Source organism: Bicyclus anynana, chromosome 7 (genome assembly GCF_947172395.1).
Source record: "Bicyclus anynana chromosome 7, ilBicAnyn1.1, whole genome shotgun sequence".
NCBI lineage: Eukaryota > Metazoa > Arthropoda > Insecta > Lepidoptera > Nymphalidae > Bicyclus > Bicyclus anynana.
In genome coordinates this window covers 10,100,202-10,122,082 of record NC_069089.1, presented here as the reverse complement: position 1 = coordinate 10,122,082, position 21,881 = coordinate 10,100,202, and the positions used below count along the sequence as shown (strand labels likewise).

The following is a 21,881-nucleotide window of genomic DNA, read 5'->3' as shown; positions in this document are numbered from 1 at the left end:
TAACATACTATATACCTTTGTGTGTAGTGGACTTAGCCCGCCACGCCGCGCTGCGAAGGCGGCCGCGCGCACCCTCGTGCACGGCGTCCACGCTGGCGGAGCGCGTGAGGTGCGCTGGGGGGCCTTCACCCTCGACCCCCACGCCGGCGCTCAGCCCCTCGCTGACCGAGTACAGCTTATGTGTTATATCTTTACCTGAAACATTGTACGAGAAACCTCAGTCTTTATCGATTTTTTAAAGAATATTTGACATATTTTCTTAAATATTATTATTTAATATAATATTAATTATTATTTAATAATTTTACCGTTGAGCTGTTAATCTTGACAAGACTACCTATATAGATCATCATCATAAGGCTATAAGTAATAACCCACAACTAATGGCGATGCGTTATGGAGGTTGTGGCGCAATTATCCCGGGGCATTCGAAAATGGGCGGTGGCAAGTAACAATGTTGTTAATTCAAAATTGAAATATATCTACAAATGTGCACTAGCCATCAAGTTATCTATACAAGTTACTATTTTTGTAAGTTAAATCGAATTACTAAATTGTAAATGAGTAGGTAAGTCATCATTAAATCGAATTACTAAATTATAAATGAGTAGGTAAGTCATCCATTATTTTAAGAATTAAATATACGTAATTATTACTACGATCAAATATGTGATTCGCTGAGTCATTAATTTGAACTTTCTACGTAAATGCCTATTTAATTTCAGTACGAACATGTTATTCCAGTACCAAAGGAGAACGAAATACATTAATTGTGTCGGGAAATTGCTACGTATTCAGCCGCACAAGGAACAAAAGCTTTCAATTTATTCTTACTAAATGTGTAATGTGTATACACAATTTTATTGGTAAAAGAAAAAATATATTGTGAGTGTTTTTACATTTCGTTCCTGGGAGAAAAATGAAAACTCTCTTTAGATACCATTGCGCACCAAAAAGTAAAAGCCTAATATGTAACGATATGTTTTATAGAAATAATATAAAAACCTACAAGTCTTAAGATCCCAATTGTCATCATTAACTTATTGTTATTTTACAATATAACTTATTATATTGCAAAAATATATTGGAGGAAAAAGTATTAATTGATTTGACTTTGAAGGTATAGACTGACCAGAAAAATATAAACTGGCCACATACATGTCGGGCCACGCGCAGTGCAGGGTTAAGAAGTTGAACATCATCATTGCCGATTTCGATTGGTGATTTCTAGTAAGTCGACTACAATTCTTCAATTTTCATTTTAATTTTTAGTTTTCCCTTTGATTTAATTATAGAGCCTCTATATTGCTCAATAATTTCTTTTATTTTCCACTGAAAGTGATGTTTCAATTCCGAAAATAAAATTATATTATTTGTTATTGTCTTGTTTGCTTTCTGTTACCACTTGGTTTAAGGCAAGGCAAGAAAGGCTATATAGAAAAACTATTGGACGCCAGCGATTTCGTCCGCCCTCAGACCTCTATAATCTGGCCCTCAGACCTCTATAAAGCGGACGTCTACTAACTACCTCTCTTCCAAATTTCATCTTGGTACGTTAAGCGGTTTTCGATATTTCTTGATGAGTGGTCGTTCATATTTATATATTAAGATTAAGTTAGTTATGAACACCCAACAGACAAATCTATACTAATATTATAAAGCTGAAGAGTTTGTTTGTTTGTTTGTTTGTTTGTTTGTTTGATTGAACGCGCTAATCTCAGGAACTACTGGTCCGATTTGAAAAATGCTTTCTGTGTTATATAGCCCATTAACCGAGGAAGGCTATAGGCTATATATTATCCCTGTATACCTACGAGAACGGGAACCAAGCGGGTAAAACCGCGCGGCGTCAGCTAGTTTTGAATATACCTTTTAAATAAGTTTTTTTACTTCTACTAAAATCTTTGCCTATTTTAATAATTTACGTAGCCGAAATTCTGTTATAATCAATCTAACTTGTAATCGATCAAAACTATGGAATAAACTAATAACTAAAAGATTAGGCTCCTCTAATCTAGCTAATCTATGTGTCCAAGAGAAAATGTATTACACGCCATTCTGATAACGACGAATCGATTAATGACATCCTATTTATCAAATACATTCTTCAGGTTCATTCAGTTGATTTTGATGATTATGACGTGCGTCATACATATTTTGTACATACAAACATCTAAGATTTTTTTTGGAGTGCGCGATTCTAATGTTGTTTACATGAACGAAAAGTCACAAGAGGTTACCATTCACCGAAGATATTATTTAAGGCGGATTTTAAGGGTATTATGGATTTTATCATCAGAACGCTCACCTGTGAGGTTAACGGCCGCCGTGCGCACTGTGGCACGTTTTAGAATAATGTGTCCATTATTTTGTCATTTTTGTAGTGGGAAATTAAAAAAAAACAATATTTTTCATAAAAATATATCTTATTAACGATACAGAAGCACAAAAAGCAATTTGTGCACTATAAAAGTATCTCCCTGTATATACAGTGTACAGAGTACATACTCAACAAAATAGTAGCTGACATTAAGACTTACTAAATTACACGAAATATCTTGGGCGTAATTTGACTTTATGTTATACGAGTAGGTACTATTTTTTTTGCAATATTTAAAAGTAAGAACCTTCAATGTACGAGTAAGTTGGTCGTATTATGTTTTGGAAAATGACCACCGTCACGACAGTCCACGCGCTCTAAACGCATGCGCGGCCAGCACACGCACGTGCTCACCTCCTCCGCGACCACCGTCACCTGGAACTGAGGCGACTGACCTATGAGACAGTCGAGCACGACCTTGAGCGCCGGCCGGTGCCGCAGCACGCGCTCCAGACGCATGCGCGGCCAGCACACGCACGTGCTCACCTCCTCCGCGACCACCGGCACCTGGAACTGAGGCGACTGACCTATGAGACAGTCGAGCACGACCTTGAGCGCCGGCCGGTGCCGCAGCACGCGCTCCAGACGCATGCACGGCCAGCAAACGCACGTGCTCACCTCCTCCACGACCACTGTCACCTGTAACTGAGGCGCCTGACCTATGAGACAGTCGAGCACGACCTTGAGCGCCGGCCGGTGCCGCAGCACGCGCTCCAGATGCATGCGCAGCCAGCACACGCAGGTGCTCACCTCCTCCGCGACCACCGTCACCTGGAACTAAGGCGACTGACCTATGAGACAGTCGAGCACGACCTTGAGCGCCGGCCGGTGCCGCAGCACGCGCTCCAGACGCATGCGCGGCCAGCATACGCACGTGCTCACCTCCTCCGCGACCACCGTCACCTGGAACCAATGAAACCAATCACTTGTGTTAATGTTTATAGTAGGTGAGCCGAAGAGGGGATTTTTTAAGTTACACGAGCGCGGCAGATGAACATAAAAGAGTATACTTTGCACGTTGTTAAGTCCAAGTATGAGCCCTTAATATTGGTGGGTACGTTTAGAGCAACCAAAACCAAAAAAAAAAACTAACTTCAGAAATACTCAACCAGCACGTCAGATTAAGATAAGGTCGGTGAGTTGATAGCTAAAAAGAGTGCATTTCGAAAATCTGACGATTTGAGCATAACGCAATAGAATGGGAGGATTCTAAAGTTTCAAAATAAAACCCTTATATTTGTGTTATCGAGCCACGAGCGCGGCTAATTTTGTACTAATTTTGAATTAACTAATCTCCTGAATAATCGCTCATGTTTTCTGATGATTTGAGTAAGCCGAAGTAATAAAAATTGTCTTTAAAGTCTGTAGTTTGTTTCCCCACCGCTGAAAGCGAAAATCGTATATAACCATTTATTCTTTCTATCATCTAATCTACCAAATGTTATCGATTCCAATGACACTTTAGAAACTGCAAATTTTGTATCCCGGGCTCCCCTACTATAAGGAATGAACTCGTATTTTAATAATTCCTCTTTTCTATTCTCTATTACTCGCAAACCGTTTCAATTTACTAATATTAGGTACATAATATGCTATTCACGGATTTAGATCTTTAGCTAATTCGATGAGATCGCAATTATTTTCTTTGATAAATCGCCCGTCGCCGTTCCCATGCATTATTCATGTCTACGGCCGGAATTATTTAAGTTAATCGTGTGCAGAATGCCAATGAGGTTTGTCATTACGCGCCACGCGGGGGTTACGCATATTGCTTTTTTATTAGCTTTGATATTAAAGGAAAATCCAAATAAAATTAGAGGCAGATAAATACTGTCTGTATCTTTGTTTGTCCGGGATAATCTCTGGATAAGCTGAACCGGTTTTAAGCCGTCTGCGTAACGGCATAACGGCGTCTGCAGTCTGCTAGAAAATTATAATATCTACTAGCGGATCCGGTCAAGCTTCGCTTTGATTCATTCTCAAGAGCTATCCTATTCTACTCCCACCCTACCCCTACCCTACCCTACCATACTCCTACTCAAGCCTACCCTAAGTTTCCTATGTTCCAGTTCTCAGCTACCTCTTCACCAATTTGGAGCCACTCTCAGCACTCTCAACTCAGTCCTGCAGATCTCGAGTTATAAGTGTTGTAACAAACCCGACTTTCTTTTATATAATTTCTAAAAACAATTATTCAAATCGGTCCAAGCGACTTCGAGTAATCAGGTAACATACACACAAAAAAAAATATAGACTCGAAACCTCCTGAAGTCGGTTAAAAAATCGCGTACAATAAACAAATTATTTAGATTTAAATTGTTACGATAATTCTGAGTTTTCAAGTTACGTTTAGGTTTTTATTACTGTGGGAGTATAAAGTTACAGGTCAATAAAAACCCGATGTTAATGCCAGATAACAATACACAAAAAAAAATTCATTCGAAAATTAATTATTTTATACACATAATTTTTTTTTGTTTTTTTTTGTTTTTTTCCTTAAAAAAACTGATTTTTTGATAGCATAGGATATTTTCAAGTGCAACGACTTCGTGTTGAGGTTTTTTTTTGGTTCACGATATTATCTCTTCACAATAAATCGCTTTAGCCTTTTGGTTTCATCAGGCGCAATTTGTGCAAACTTCGAAAGACTATATTTTATGTGCACTTCTAGTTTTTTGTGGGTTTTATATAAAAAAATCAAATAATAACTCTTCTGGTGAAATAACTAATGACTCCTGGGTGTTCAGTACATAAATTACGAAAAAACTTTGATTAAGAATGAAAACAATAAAAAGAAATAAAAAGGAAAGGAAGGAAAATGTTGCCGTAATTGAATTTTTAATAAAACTAGGCGACACTCACCGCTTTTACCCGAGTTGTTCCTGTTCCCGAGAAAATACGATACGATACGATAGTAAAATATAGCCTATGACACTTACAAATAACGTGGTTTTGTAATGGCAAAACAATTTTCAAAATCGGTTTCAGTAGATCCATATTTAAGAAATATATCTATAGAAAAAATAATATTTTCATGATTCCTTCATGGAAATATTGTATGAACCTAATGTCCAATTAGATTTAAACTTATTAATTATGTATTCTGTGATTCAAACACATAATTAAACCAAACAAACATTACAATAATCTACTTAATGAGTATGCAATTGTAATGGCTACCTAACTACTATTCTACTCATCTAAGTAGCCATAGCGGTAGTCGTTTAATAAATATAAATTTAGAACAATATTTTGTTTTTAATACGTATGGCACTCTAATATCCCTTTGGCATTACGGATAATATGCGCTTTGGGGTTAACGTAATGGTGATAAAGTGTGACAAGCTGGAAAAAGGATAATATTATTTGAAAATAGCGTGACATGGCAAAGCGAATGTTACTGTAACATCTATACTAATATTATAAAGCTGAAGAGTTTGTTTGTTGGTTGTTTGTTTGTTTGTTTGTTTGATTGAACGCGCTAGTCTCAGATCTGATTTGAAAAATTCTTTCAGTGTTAGATAGCCCATTTATCGTAGGCTATATATTATCTGCATATTCCTACGGGAATGGGAAACCGCGCGGCGTCAGCTAGTTTATTATAATATGTTTCAAGTAACTATTATTTTAGCCTATTGATTCGTAAACAAGTCAATAATTAAATACATAAATAAAAATACGATTGCCTAACTTGCTCGCACTAGTCATCCGCCTCGCGCATTTTGTATAGCGATTAATAAATACCGTTATTCTAATTATAGGTATTTTTTTTAATATGGTTATGATATGCCATTTTGAAATTCCCTTGGTGAGTCCTTGAATTTGATACCCATATCGCAATATTCTAAAAAAAATTTGTTTCATCTTGACTCTACTCATCTCTCACAGTCGTCCTATTGGTTTTTTTTAACTTTACCTTGTTTAGAACACTTGGGTTATTAAGACAAATCTAACGATATCTTAATTACGTAAATCCGTTTCCGGTTTGAAAGATATCTTATCTTACCTGGAAGACGTCATCTGACTGTTCCCGGTTCGCCTCCCACTCGGGCGAGTCGACGAACTGATAAGGCTGTATATAATGTAGAAGCGTTTCATCACAACTCACTCGCATCCTACCGGAAGAGAAAATGTTTATGTTAAGCTTTTACAAAACTTTTAGATGTATTTATGTTCACATTCGCAACATTTAACAAGTGTCTATAAATCTTAGAACTATTCAAAATGAAACTGTATCAGCGGAGTGGTGGGTAGTGGCTCTGCCTTTTGCATCCAAGACCGTAGGTTCGATTTCGACAACTGGAAAATGTTTGTATAATAAAAAATAATGTTTTTCAGTGCCTGGGTGGTATTATATAAATATTTTATAAGTACTCATGTATATGTAGCTACCCGACGCCCTGCGGTTTCACCCGCGTATCTCTCGTTTCCGTGAGAATACGGGAATAAAATAGGGATAAAGTCTATGACATTCACAAACGATGTGGCTTCCTATTAGTGTAAGAACTATCGAAATCGGTTTAGTAGATCCAAAGATTATCCCCTACAATACCACAAAGCCCACCGGCCCATACAATGTCGGCCCAGGGAACCCAGGAATACCCCCTAATAAAAGGATCTGGTTAATTAATTGGCTATGTTTCTTAATGAAAAATACATTTGTTTATCACTCTTCTGGGGCAAAATGTTCACCGGTGTACCAAAGCGGCGAAGTAACATTTGAAGCTGTATTATTTTTTTTTGTATTAATTTTTCTGTTAGCAACAAGCTTAACATAATAATCACAAGTCATGAAAAAGTATCAAAACTTAGGCTCTATATATCTATGGTCAACTATTTTAGCTCGTGGACAAATTAAAGATGAATTAAAAACGTCGTAAAACGTTGTAGCAAACATTTTTTGATAAAGTAATGATTTCACTATTAAAGTAGAATTATCAAGATATTTTTCGATATAAGTAAATTGTTGGGGGTTGGCTTAGCTCGGGGATGGGCATTCCTCTTTAGCTCTTGATTAATATTAATATTATTAAATAAATATTCATCAGCTATCTTAGTAACCATAATACTGCCTACGTTTACTTTGTTATAGCGCTGTGTTTGTCCAAATAAAAAAAAAATACAAATCTTGAGATGTTCGAAACAAAAGTTGGCTTAGGATATCCCGAATGGAGGACATGTCTAGTCGTGTAGTTTATTGAACCGTATGTCGTACTTTACGACCTATAAAAGTTGAGCTCAAGAAACTTATAAAGCTTTAATAAGACACTCCTACGAGAGTTGAAACGTATCCAGCTTTGTGTAATAATTTAATAGATACTCGTACATATAATACAAGTTATGACTATGGACACAGTACACTTGGTGGATTAAACTAGACTGTTCGATATGCCATTTACCTGCATTCCGCGGATTTTTTATAAGATTAAAGATTACGTATTTTTATAAGATTAATCTATAGCTATAGGCTTGTTTTTCTTTGTCTAGTCATTTATAAAATAATAGTAGAAGACAACCCTGAAAAACCTACCAAATACATAGGGCTTAGTTTTAGTTAAAACGTTACAAAATATGGCTATCCTTAATTATATTACCGAGTAAAGTTACTAAACTAACTATAATTTATCATCGTAATATACAGCCGTGATAGCCCAGTGGATATGACCTCTGTCTTTGATTCGGAGGCGTTCAATCCGGTCCGAGGCATGCACCTCCAACTTTTCAGATATTTGCATCGTAAGAAATTAAATATCATGTGTCTCAAACGGTGAAGGAGTAACATCATGAGGAAATTTTTGGGCGTTTGATGTTTTTGCATTGGGCCAGTGTGGTGGACTATTAGTCTAACCATTCTCATTTTGAGAGAAAACTGGTGCTTAGCAATGAGCAAAATGTGGGTTGTTAATGATAAATATTTTGCAATAAATGTTAAATAAATACTTATAATAAATAAAAAAGTGAACAGGCAGGACAGGACAGACGTTGTTCTGTCCGAAACGTTGACACGACGGTACAAAATCAAAATTCTCGAAATAAATACTATAGAAAGCCATTCCATACAAAATGTATGTAAAAACAAGTTTTCTTTAGTTCATAGTGCCAGCCGTGCTTGAGTTATAAATGGTATGGCTAGCTTTGTTGTGTTACTATATAAATTGCAATGTTTTGTATGTACGTTAAATAAATAAAATAAATTGCATATTCATAGCTGCAAATGACGTAATATTTCTTTGGCATGCATGTAGGTTACATTGTACAACAATATTGGATTGTACTGGCGATACAAAGGCTGGCGCGGCTCAAGTAGCAGCATCAAAATTCCAGACAGCTTCGAGCAAACTTATAATAGAACGAAAACCTGCGATAGTCAGATATACTTCTTCGACTTCGATTCGATTTCGACTCCGTGGCGTAGTGGTTAGCGCGGAGGATTTATAAGACGGAGGTCCTGGGTTCGATCCCCAGCTGGGGATTCCAAAAATACCTCATTTTATGAAAGTTGACAGCAGTTTGACAACATGCTCCTTCCATATGTAAGTACGGAATTTTTTAAGCTGATGAGGTTCCAATGTGGGTTGACGAACTTAAAACGAAGGTAGAGCTTTGTAAAGCAAGTTTGAAAGGTCAGCTTTGTACGTCAGCATGTTTATAATGTCCATATCCTCAATTGCCGAGGAATAACTTAAAGAAACTATACAAAAATAGGTTCTTCAAGATATAATGAGGATCGTTTTTCCATTCGATAGATCCTGAAATTCATGGCGACTCTTCGCTAGTAATCCTTAAAGTTTGATCTTTAACGGTGTTTTTCGAAGAGTTACCGCGAAATTAAAAGACTGGCGAGACTGTGGATATTATTACTCCTATTATGCCAAAAAAATATACCAAAAATATACGCTTTGTGTCGGACGGTTGGGGGTCTAAAATCTTAAAACCTGCTACTTTCCAAAGTTACCACAATCCAAACTCCATAATTAGCTACCATACCTACTTAGCTATAGTATTAGCATAGGCTGACAAAGGGAAATGCCCACCGGCCTACAACGTCGGCCGATAGTATATTATGTAGACGATACTATTGTGTATAATTAGGATCTGGTTAATTTATTGGTTTAATAAAAGTACGTCTCTTGAAGAAAAAAAACATTTCTTTTTAACACTCTTTTTGCTCGAAAAGTTCGCCGGTGTAGCAAAGCAGCGAAGTATCATTCGAAGCTATATAATTTTATCATAACAAACAAGAAAACGAACAAACAAACCAATCATAATAAGTCCTCAAAAAAATGTCGCAAAACTCAGGCTGTATGGTCAACGATATTTGCTTGTCCCTTGTTGGGGACAAATTAAAGTTGAATTGAAATTGTTGTAATACGTTGTAGCAAACTTTTTTTAAGTAATGGTTTTTCATTTTGAAGTAGAATTATAAAGTTTTTTTTAATATAAGTAAATTACCAGGTGGTGAGGGTTGGTTGGTTGTTTGGCCGGGCCGGGGACAGGCATTCCCTTTTTCAGCTTTCATAAAATGAAGCATATCTGGCTATCGCAGACTCTTACACTATAATAGAATAGATTTTGACCGCGAGCCGACTTGCGTGGGCGAAGAAAATTGCTCGCTTTGCCTATTATACGAGTAAAGTACATAACGTGCAGCAAATAGCGGTGCTACATCTTCGCGATCGTTGCATAATTGTTCTGTCTGAACTCTGAACATAGTTCGACAACAAAATTGGTACCATGTTTATCATCATTTGTACATATGTCTAGATACTTAATGTGACCTACCTTTAAAGTTTTAAGAGCCACAATAGCTCAACGGTTAAGAGGTCGGACTCATCACCGGTAGTCAAAGTCGGGAAGTTACTTTACTTTATTAGTAACACCAAAATGATTGAACAGATTTTATGCAAATGATCGTATCACAAAATACATTAATACAAGTATATTACATACATATGGTACATATGGTACAAGTAATTACTATAGTTTGAAATAAAATCCCGATATTCCCTTGGTAACGCTCGTTACATAAGCGGGTGAACTAGCGAGATACAGTTATTTCTAGGTAGTTTAGAACTAGCTCATATGCACTGTAAACTCAGATAGGAATATTTTTCTAAATCCTACTTCTTATTAATATTATAAACGCGAAGGTTTGTATGGATGTTTGTTACTCTTTAACGCCGCTACTACTAAAGAGATTTGGCTGAATAGATTTTACTCTGGATTAAGATATAGGCTACTTTTCATCCGGAAAATCCATAGTTCCCGCGGGATTTGTGAAGAACTGAATTCCAGTCTCGGGCGTCCGCTAGTAACTCTAAAAACATATACCTACTGAACCTACTTTCTACTGTTAACACAAGATAATCGTTAAAAAAAGCTACTGAGGTAGGTACCTACATATAAAAATAATATTTACAAGGTAACTCATGTATGTGTATATAAAATATCTACGTGTAATAAATACGAAATGATAGTCGTACACTCAGTACTAAATAACGGTAGGTATTCCCAAACGGCGAGGTTGGAAAATTGATGTGTGCTTCAAGCAGATACATTAAAGATATTGGCCAAGCCTTTCCTTATATTTAAAGACGTGTACGACCAAACCATTTGAATAAGAACCACTACGCAAACCTAATCATCTAGAATTAAATTGTTCTAAAGTCTTCTAATGTCAGTCACTGACGACTGTGTTGGTCGCGATCGGTATGATGTCATGCAAATCGCGACCAACACACGATCAGTTTTATCAGCTGTCAAGTCGTTAGCGCTGCAGGCATGTGAGATTACTTGATCGTAAGTGGCTGACATAAAAATTGCAATGCGTATCAACTTATTTTAAAATATAGGTCAGGTAACAAGGCAATAGAAATGTCGTATACCTACGATCTTTATAGTGATGGAGCCTATTGGATTGTTAGGCAAGTTATTTTATTCAATAAAATATAATTTCCATCTAGTAAGATGGGGAGGACCTACCTTACTTAGGATCCTAAACCAATAGAAATCCCTGAATATTCAATATATTCCGGGAAGCTAGTTTGGCTTGGAAGTGTTAAGATGACAGATCAAGTTACTTTTGTTCATAAAATCATATTCTTTTTTATTAATTTAAGAACAAGTATAATTAATAATAGGTGTGAAATGACTAGCTATTTATACCCTAATTTTTTTTCGTTTTCGGCAAACACACTTTCAAAAGTAGACAATCTTTAGCTAACTATAATTTTAATTTAGAACATTTTTGCTAACATTTATTGTAGTATTATTTGTTTAAAAATTAAAATCAATCTAAATCATTTTATTCCTAAGCTTTTTTATCGTTTTACTAAACTCTAAAGTCAGGTACCTATCCATCGATGACATCGATACTCGTTGACTACGTTGACTCGTAGATGACACTTGTGTCTAGTTCACGCTATTTCTGTTGCCTTGTTAGGTAAGGTGTTATCTAAATGAAAGTGAATACATACTTTCCCTTCAATATAATTGATAATCTTTCGTCAGCTGGCGTCACTTCCTCAACGGCGTACGCTTCGCCCGGGTCTAGTCTGATGAGTCTCGCTTCTCGCGTCAACTCCTGAAAGTGCTTCTTATTCACTTTCAGAGGCTTGAATAGTTTCAGGTACAAATCTGTCAGCTCTAATGACAACGCCGGCGGAAGAAACCTGAGGAAATGTTGTTTAAAACGTATCACGAAACTAAAGATGCTTAAATCTACTTGAAACCCTGAAATCTACGTTTTAATCCTATTTGTGTACTAAGTAGAACGTGTTAAATTATCTAAACTCTAAAGCAATATAGGTCACTATCTAAATGGGACGTATAGTCTAGTCTAGAATAACTATACAAAAATGCTACATGTTAAAACTAAGAAATTTAATCTGATGCTAACGTTATTAATTCCTATATTATACATATTATAAGACGGAGATGGTCAGTGGCAGTGACGGCATCAAACGTCGGCGATATCATCTCCACTAGCCTCTCTGTAAATAGATACCTCCGTGCTGATAGCAGGCGGTCAGACCATCTGAGCTATTCTGTAACAATGTTTTGTTTATCTCGCTTGTGCGAGTTTCGAATTCACCATTTTAGAAAGAGAAAGATAGAGGTGAATTCGAAAGTAGCACTTGCGAGTTATACATCGTTACAGAATAGCCTCTTAATATAAAAGTTACGATAATTACAAAGAACACGGAATTTAATACGCGAAATGTAGAACGTACGAGTAGAACGCCTGTAGGCCCAAAATACACACCAAGAGTTATCGTGATAATTTTGACTACATCTAGCTCTCTCTTTCGTCCCATCCCAACAAAATAGACATACATATAATGGTAGGATTAGACGAAGCCAATGCTGGCAGCCAGATTCACTGGGACCTCAACTAAATACGGACTAGACGAGCGCTGATGTCTGAGGACTTACTCTTTCCTTCCTTTAAGCGTTGCTTAACTTTTATTTCTTTTTCATTGCTATGGAACGACAAAGAGAGCTGCATGTAGAAGTTATCATGTTTGAAAAATTTCTCTTCGTGCACATCTAAGGCGTGCAGAACTTCTAGTCTGCGCGGGCTCTTACTTGGTAAACGTTCATGATTCAACGTCGTCGACGCCTACCGCCTACTGCCACCATTTATATTTATGCAAGCAAGTAATATATTACCTTATAATTAAGAAGACAGTGTGAATAGAGTTGACGAGCACGAGCGCCAGGCTCCAGGCGAGCACGTCGGGCGCGCACACCTCGGCGCCCGCCCACATGCCCATGAGCACTGCGCCCGCCGCTATGAGCGCGCGCAGCACCAGTATGCTCTGCTTGAAGCTCTTGGGCGCCAGGAATGCGATCGCGAAGCAAAGATTTGCAGCCTAAGGATTCAACAAAAATGAATAATTTAGACTTACGTTAAGCATGCAAAGGCAGAATTATTGCTATACGCAATATCTACCAGGCAATCCCTGACTAAAATACTGTGTAAGTGACGTAGGCTCCTGAATGGGACCTCAGCCGGGGAAAAAGTCGGTGCGAGAGCCACAAAATATCTCCTGCTTAAAGACTTTGAATTTACTTCTAGCAGCAAGTATACCATATTAGATCAGGTATCCAAAACTTTGGCTATGCAGGAAGAAGAACACGAGCAGAAAGTTGAGTGTTGACGCGTCATAAAGTAACTCTCTATAACAACACTTGGGTTCTGTCATCTAATGTACCTAAGTATTTGATGAATGAAACGAATGAAAACTATTAGAAAATTAAAATGCTTTACTTTGCTCTCATTTAAAATTTCCTTTTTTAAAATTTTTAGCAATGATAATAAAATACAAAATATAAAATACTATAATAATCCCCTCATTTTGGACATTTCAGTGCCCAAGTAAATTGGCAGTCAGGGCTGCAGAGTGAGTAACTTCTTCGCAAAACGCGTCCTCTCAAGAATCAGTGCCTTCTGTATCAGACTCTTGATTCAGCAGTTAAGCGAAAGATTCTTAAAGTGTTGGTCGAAGGAAAAAAAACATTAAAAGCTTTCCTATTGCTTCATCATCATCATCATCATCATATCAGCCGATGGACGTCCACTGCAGGACATAGGCCTTTTGTAGGGACTTCCAAACATCACGATACTGAGCCACCTGCATCCAGCATCCAGCTGGATGCAGGTTGCCTATTGCTTATTTTAATAATAATAATGCTTTTTAATTTAATTACCTATGTTGCAAGTTACAAAAAAATTGTGGAATAAAATACAGTTAAGAAGCATGAACTTTAATGTTGTTGCAGTGATAAATTACTGTACCTGAGCGAGTAGGTAGTTAAGTTTTAAAAACTGAGTAAGTTTATAAGGTTTTTACCTCAAGACTGCAATGTTTAGCAAACTGATGTGCTTAATCGGTTTTAAACGTGTCGTCATTGCTTTACCCACCTTCGTCTTTTGTTTGACAAACAAAAACTTCTTAACACAACTTCCAGACTACGTGTTTAGCCTGTAAAATTATACACGTCCAGTTTTCTTAAGGCTACCCTCACTTTATTTTGATATAGATTTTATTTACCCTCATCATGAAATTTACTTTGGTAAGTATTTAATTCCCTAGTTATTTAAGTAGGCGTAGGCGTTTTGTTGAATAGACATGTTGATATTATTATCGACGTACTTATGACATTTTAACTAAAAACATTTTTTAGCATTTAAAAAAAATATTTGTAAGAAATAGATTATTCTAACCACCGATAAAAAGATTTTTATACACGAGAGATCTGGGTTCGATCCCCGCCCATTGGACTATTGCTACACCCTCTCATAACATAGGCTTTTGGTTTATTTAGAAAGGCAAGGGAATATTTTTCATATTAAAAAAAAGGCTATTGATTACATTAGCTAGTTAAGATGGAATAGATCTTGCTCGTCGCTGGAGTTCGTTACCCAGCAGCACGTAGTCGTCCAGCGTGGAGTTGACGCGCGCGAGCGACAGGTTGTAGGCCAGCGTGGCGATGAGACTTGTAATATTTCGGTTATTATTGATGAGGTAGGCAGAGTGTCACCTGGAAGAGGTCTTGCTGCGCGCTGGACCACTTGGCGCAGAACCAATGGTTGTCGTGCTCATCACTGGAGTTGCCCAGCAGCACGTAGTCGTCCAGCGTGGAGTTGACGCGCGCGAGCGACAGGTTGTAGGCCAGCGTGGCGATGAGACTTGTAATATTTCGGTTATTATTGATGAGGTAGGCAGAGTGTCACCTGGAAGAGGTCTTGCTGCGCGCTGGACCACTTGGCGCAGAACCAATGGTTGTCGTGCTCATCACTGGAGTTGCCTAGCAGCACGTAGTCGTCCAGCGTGGAGTTGACGCGCGCGAGCGACAGGTTGTAGGCCAGCGTGGCGATGAGACTTGTAATATTTCGGTTATTATTGATGAGGTAGGCAGAGTGTCACCTGGAAGAGGTCTTGCTGCGCGCTGGACCACTTGGCGCAGAACCAATGGTTGTCATGCTCATCACTGGAGTTGCCCAGCAGCACGTAGTCGTCCAGCGTGGAGTTGACGCGCGCGAGCGACAGGTTGTAGGCCAGCGTGGCGATGAGAATTGTAATATTTCGGTTATTATTTATGAGGTAGGTAGAGTGTCACCTGCAAGGGGTCTTGCTCGCGCTGGACCTCTTGGCGCAGAACCAATGTATGTCGTGCTCATCAGTGGAGTTGCCAAGCAGCATATAGTCGTCCAGCGTGGAGATAACGCGCGCAAGCGACAGGTTGTAAGCCAGCGTGGCGATGAGACTTGTGATATTTCGGTTATTATTAATGAGGTAGGTAGAGTGTCACCTGGAAGAGGTCATGCTGCGCGCTGGACCACTTGGCGCAGAACCAATGTATGTCGTGCTCATCAGTGGAGTTGCCAAGCAGCTTATAGTCGTCCAGCGTGGAGATAACGCGCGCAAACGACAGGTTGTAAGCCAGCGTGGCGATGAGACTTGTAATATTTCGGTTATTATTAATGAGGTAGGCAGAGTGTCACCTGGAAGAGGTCTTGCTGCGCGCTGGACCACTTGGCGCAGAACCAATGGTTGTCGTGCTCATCACTGGAGTTGCCCAGCAGCACATAGTCGTCCAGCGTGGAGATAACGCGCGCAAACGACAGGTTGTAGGCCAGCGTGGCGATGAGACTTGTAATGTTTCGGTTATTATTAATGAGGTAGGCAGAGTGTCACCTGGAAGAGGTCTTGCTGCGCGCTGGACCACTTGGCGCAGAACCAATGGTTGTCGTGCTCATCACTGGAGTTGCCCAGCAGCACGTAGTCGTCCAGCGTGGAGTTGACGCGCGCGAGCGACAGGTTGTAGGCCAGCGTGGCGTTGAGCCAGGGCGCGGCGCTCGCGGGGGCGGCGGGCGCCATGCCGCGCTCGCGCCCCGCCGCCCGCGCGCCGCCGCCCGCGCGCCCCGGGCGCTGCTTGGCCGCGCGCCGCTCCGACGCGAGACGATTCAGTTGGGCTCGCGCTTTCAGTATTACCAACTCCATTACCACTCCCTGCCCACCGCGCGCGCGCCACCTGCCACCTGCGACCACCCTAGCTGCAACAAAATGTTCCATCCCTTATTATAATGTTCCTTATATTAAAACAAAACAGTATAGGTACTTATTGCTAGCGTACACGTGAAATTCAGTTTCAGATCCCGCGAAAGCCACGGAGTTTCCGGGATACGTTGCTCAATAACCTCGTCTATCTTCCAGAGAACGTCCCGTTCAAATCGGTCGTGCCGTTCTAAAGATTAGCCCTGACAGACAGACAGAGAGACAAGAATTTTTAAAAAAGTTCACGCTTACGTTTCGTGTAAATACAGAACATACATAAAAGTAATGTCTGGCCTAATAATCTAAGGTCCGCCACATATTGTAGTACCGATTCTTAAGCCATGCCCCCTAGAGAAATAGTTACTGTAACATTGCTGGGATACTACTTAAGTACGCCGTATCACGAATTTTGGGCAACGGTACACAAAATTACTCTTTTTATTATTGTGTGTGTTCGTTTAAGGCCCGTCACAGACTATCGCTCAATAAACATTCAAAATCAACTGTCAGTGTTACCAAAGTATCTAAAGTTACTCAAATGTTAAATCGTTCGTAACTAAAGCCTTACATTTAATGTCGGTAGCCAAGCGGACGTAATCTCAACACGGACTGCATAATAGCCACCCATGTGAGACGATTAAAAGTCACGAATACCGTACCATTTTCACATGCATTTTCGTTTTAAACTGAAGGAAATCTGTGACATCAGACGTGGTGACGTTTAGCTTAACGCTACTGAAAGGGTCATCGAAACGTAAAGACAGGTAAGGGGCGTGCACAAAGGCTTAAACTTGGGTAGGCACGTATAAATTGTTAAAAATGGAAAAGTTCTCCAATCCAGGTACTTAATGAGTTTTCAGAGCAGGTAGTGCATCTATGAAGTGCACGCCGTTCTGTAAAGTAAATAAAAACAGGTTATCATGTACCCATACTGCCAGTGGCGTGCACAAGAATAAAAACTCGTGTAGGCACCATATGTAAAAGTTGTACTTAAAAAAATAGAAAATTCTTCCTTCAATACAGGTTCGTAAAGAATTCTCAGGGTATGCAGTGTATTTATGCATCTATGGAGTGCTCGCTACTGGTAGGTACCTTTTCTAACTAGATAGCTTCAAAAATATGATATACTGAAAACTTTATCCTAGTGTTGTAACTGTAGGATGGTTCCATGAAACAAAATACAGTTAAGAAGAAGCAATGTCTTTGCAGTGACAAATTGCTATACATGAGCGAGTAGTTAAGACGAAATAGAAAGTTGACGAAGTAAGTTTATAAGTTTTTGGAGTTTACTTCTTAAGAATCATTAAGAATCCTTGTACGCAACCTGTTCTTCAACCTATCTTTCACTTTTCAGGCGTACATAGTGTATGCTGCGGGGCAACATACACCTATTTAGACTCGACAGTCTAAATAGGTGTATGTTGCCCCGCAGCATACACCAACATGAGAAAGAGTAAATTCCATTCGTGCGTCGGAGTTGACACACACTTTTTTAGTTGAAGACTGAAATGTTTAGCAAAGTGATATACCTACATCGGTTCTAAACGTGTCGCCTTACCTTCTCCTTTTGTTTGAGAAACAAAAACTTCTTACCACAACTTCCAGACTACGTTTTAGTCTATAAAATTAAGTACATCGGTCTTTTTTAAGTCTACCTTCTTATAATTTTTATAATAGTTACATTTACTCTTCTGATTTAGTAACATTATTTTGTATTAAGAACTATATGTTAACATGCTATTTTGTTAAATTGCATGCATGAGCAATTTTGACAAATGGTACAGAAATAGAATGAATACATGAATAGATAAAAGGTCATGGAAACGTAAAGGAAATAAAATGTTATCATCCCAGTGGCGTAACTTCATTGTTTTATCTGTTTCTGAATCGGTTTATATTCTATGATAAAGTACTCTGTAATATAAAGGTACCTTCTCTGTGTTAAATCAAAATTGTGTAATTAGTATAATGTGTTTAATAATAAAATTAATTCAAAATACCTCCAATTACTTAACACCTACGGCCCGAGAGATTGTAAGCAGAGAAGTAATCTAACTTTGAAAAAAAAACACATAATGACCATTTTTCAATAAATCCTCCACGGGCCTCATATAGTGTAGTTACACCACAGTTATATCCTTTCTTGATCATCACTACATAGTATAAAACAAAGTCGCTTTCTCTGTTCCTATGTATGCTTAAATCTTTAAAACAACGCAATGGATTTTGATACGGTGTTTTTTAATAAATAGAGTGAGTGAAGAGGAAGGTTTGACGACCTCAGTGGCGGTTCGATCCCCAGCTGGGCCGGTTGAGGTTTTGGTGCAGGTCTGGCTGTTGGAAGGCTTCGGCTGTGGCTAGTTACCACTCTACCGACAAAAACGTACCGCCAAGCGATTTAGCGTTCCGGTACGATGTCGTGTAGAAACCGAAATGGGTGTGAATTTTCATTCTCCTACTAACGAGTTAGCCCGCCTCCATCGTAAATTGCATCACCACTTACCATCAGGTGAGATTGCAGTCAAGGACTAACTTGTAAAAAATAAAATAAAAAAAGGTTTATATGTATATAATAACATCCATGGTTCCCGCGGGATTTGTGAAAAGCTGAAATCCACACGGACGAAGTCACGGGCGTCCGCTAGTCTTAGATATAAAGTTCTAGTTTATATTTCTTGATATTAATTCTGGATATGTTGGCTGCGGTCATGTCTTATTCATCTAAAGTTTTGAAACTACCGATATGCCAGCGACAGTATAGAATTTCGGTTGTCGTTTTTCATGAAATTAAATTCCATTTTGTTGGCACACCTGCAAGCTTGGAAGGTTTTACATATCCATACTTAATATATAATATTATAAATAAATGTGTGTGTGTCTCTGTCTGTCTGTTTGTTTGTCCGTCTTTCACGGCAAAACGGACGACGAATTGAGGTGATTTTTCAAGTGGAGATATTTGAAAGGATGGAGACCTGCATAGGCTACTTTTTGTGTCTAGAAAGGAAATTTGTATAACATATTTCAGGTAGAAAGCTAAATATTGGTGACTACCGTGCATCATTTTTTTTGTCAGTATCAGTCCCCAACCCCTTAAAAGAGGGGGTGAAATTTTATATGGGACTTTTCGCAGTTTTCAAGGTAGGGTAGAGTGCACATGAGTCACAGCGAAGCTTGACCTGGTCCGCTAGTTAATAATGAATCAATAATGATACTCTGTTGCACAAATTAATTTTAAATACGATTTTATTCATCACTACCGGTGGCGGTAGATATACCATTCCAGTGGGAATGTCAGAATAGAAAGTAGTCTATTACTATTCTAGACTTTACCTATACCTGTGCCAAGTTACACCTAAGTCGTTCTGAAATTATGCAATGGTGTGAATTTGTTTTATATTAGCGGACGCCCGCGATTTTGTCCACGAGAAAATCGGTGTAACTAAAACTCGTAATTGTAAGGACTATTTTAGAATTGTTATAGTCAGGTCTGGCTGGTGGGAGGCTTCGGACGTGGCTAGTTATTACCCTACCGGCAAAGACGTACCGCCAAGCGATTTAGCGTTCCGGTACGTGTAGTAACCGAAAGGGGTGTGCTCCCGCTTTCATCTTAGCTTAGTTGCATCATCACTTATCATCAGGTGAGGTTTTAGTCAAGGGCTAACTTGTAAAGAATAATAAAGAAAAAAAATATCATCATTATTTTAATAGAGGGGTTATGGAGCGTAGATCCGTCTTAGATGGTCCGTTGTACGATGTCCGCAGAGCTACGTGGTTAGCAGATGTCTGAACATTGCAGTCCCGGGAACTTAAGCCCGAGGTCGCCCAAAAAAGTTGACATCGTACACGCGGACTTGAGAGTCAACAAACTCAAGAAGTCGGATGCCCAAGATCGGGCAAAGTGGGCGAGATTATGTCGGAAACCGGACCCCACGTAGTGGGAGCCAGCTAGGAAGAAGAAGATGAAGCGTAGACCCACCACGCAGCTCCAATGCGGGTTGGCGGCTTAGTTTAATAATGTTAAATTTAAGCCCACTGTCAGATGTTAATGAAAATGACGACCGACGGCTTAACGTGCTGTCCAAGGCATGTGGGGGGGGGGGGGAGGAAAACCACTACAAACTTCGGGTGTAGAATAACTAGTTACTAAAAATATCGTAGAAGAAAGAAAAGCTCAGCTTATTCCATGACCTGACCCAGGATTTTAACCCGGGACCTCGTAATCTGGAGCCACACAGGCTAACCACTGGACCAACGAGGCAGTTCCCGTAGGAATACGGAGATAATATATGGGCTATCTACCACTGAAAGAATTTATCAAATCGGACCAGTAGTTCCTGAGATTAGCGCGTCCAACCAAACAAACAAACAAACTCTTCAGCTGTATAATATTAGCATAGATTCAGACTCAGTTCTGGATAAGCCTTTAAGTTATATACATTGTTTAGGAGATCCCGTCTAAGGGAGTCCAGCAGCAAAAAAAGAGCATACAAAAGTTAAAGTAATTTTAAAACCCATGTTTAAATTGATACATATTTTACCTACGGCAATTAACATATTTTTTACTTAGGTCCAAGGTCCACAGGGGACAATAGCTTAGGGCATCAAGGCTCCATAATCCGTCAGTAAGTAATATCCCACTATGCATTGTTTTGTCGGAAAGACTTTTCTGACAATTCCACCAATTGTCGTCAAATTTGCCAAACATAATAATCCTTATAAGTCAATATATTGGTGAAAACTGCATGAAAGTCCATTCAGTAGTTTAAGTTTATCACAAACAGACAGACAGGAGTTCTATCAGCTTAGAGATATGTAGGTACTTAAGCTTAGGTATACAGATAAGCAGAAACTTTAATTTGCTACTAACCGCGATGGTGTTAGTACGTAAACATTCTCGACGCACGTTTCACTTCGTAACTAGAACATGCAAAGTTGCTGAGTGGATTGGTTATATTATACGTAGAGTTCTATTTATATAGTCAATAGAAAATTAACTTTACACGTCTCGCGTAGCGTTTGAAGTTATGTGATTTATAACTTTATGAATTTTATATTTTCGTACCAATACTAGAGCCCTACTCGATGTTACGTACTGTTTACCAACAAACAAATTACAAATGAAGGTAGAAAACGCATGTAATTTCCTAATGTTATGAAATTATACAAAGTTTGGTAGTGAAAAAACATTTTCTAACGTCTATAAAAAAATAAAAAAAGAAAAGTATTTAAAAAAAGATCAATAAAATCAGTCTAGCCGAGTAGTGAGACCACTAAAACCGTGACACATTTTTATATTAGGAACTATGCCCGCAACTTCGACCGCGTGAAACTCGATGTAAACTTTCGACTACCTTTACCCTACCCTACCCCTACCGTACCCCCTACCCTATTAATATGAATTTTATACAATAACAATAAAGCTCAAATTGACTACGTTT

At 38.7% G+C, this 21,881-nt stretch overlaps 1 protein-coding gene across 1 annotated transcript in view; it reads right to left on the bottom strand.

Annotated features, from left to right (window-relative positions):
* LOC112053307 (blood vessel epicardial substance-like) overlaps window positions 1-21,881 on the bottom strand; it is a 47,797-nt gene that overhangs the window by 2,654 nt on the left and 23,262 nt on the right. Inside the window, exons 2-7 of the mRNA XM_052882486.1 lie at window positions 16,084-16,442; window positions 13,052-13,254; window positions 11,857-12,051; window positions 6,387-6,495; window positions 3,172-3,283; window positions 13-195 (exon numbers count right to left, since the gene is read on the bottom strand). Of these exons, the coding sequence (XP_052738446.1) occupies window positions 13-195; window positions 3,172-3,283; window positions 6,387-6,495; window positions 11,857-12,051; window positions 13,052-13,254; window positions 16,084-16,389 (1,108 nt within the window). The 5' untranslated portion in view covers window positions 16,390-16,442. The remainder of the gene's footprint in view (window positions 1-12; window positions 196-3,171; window positions 3,284-6,386; window positions 6,496-11,856; window positions 12,052-13,051; window positions 13,255-16,083; window positions 16,443-21,881) is intronic.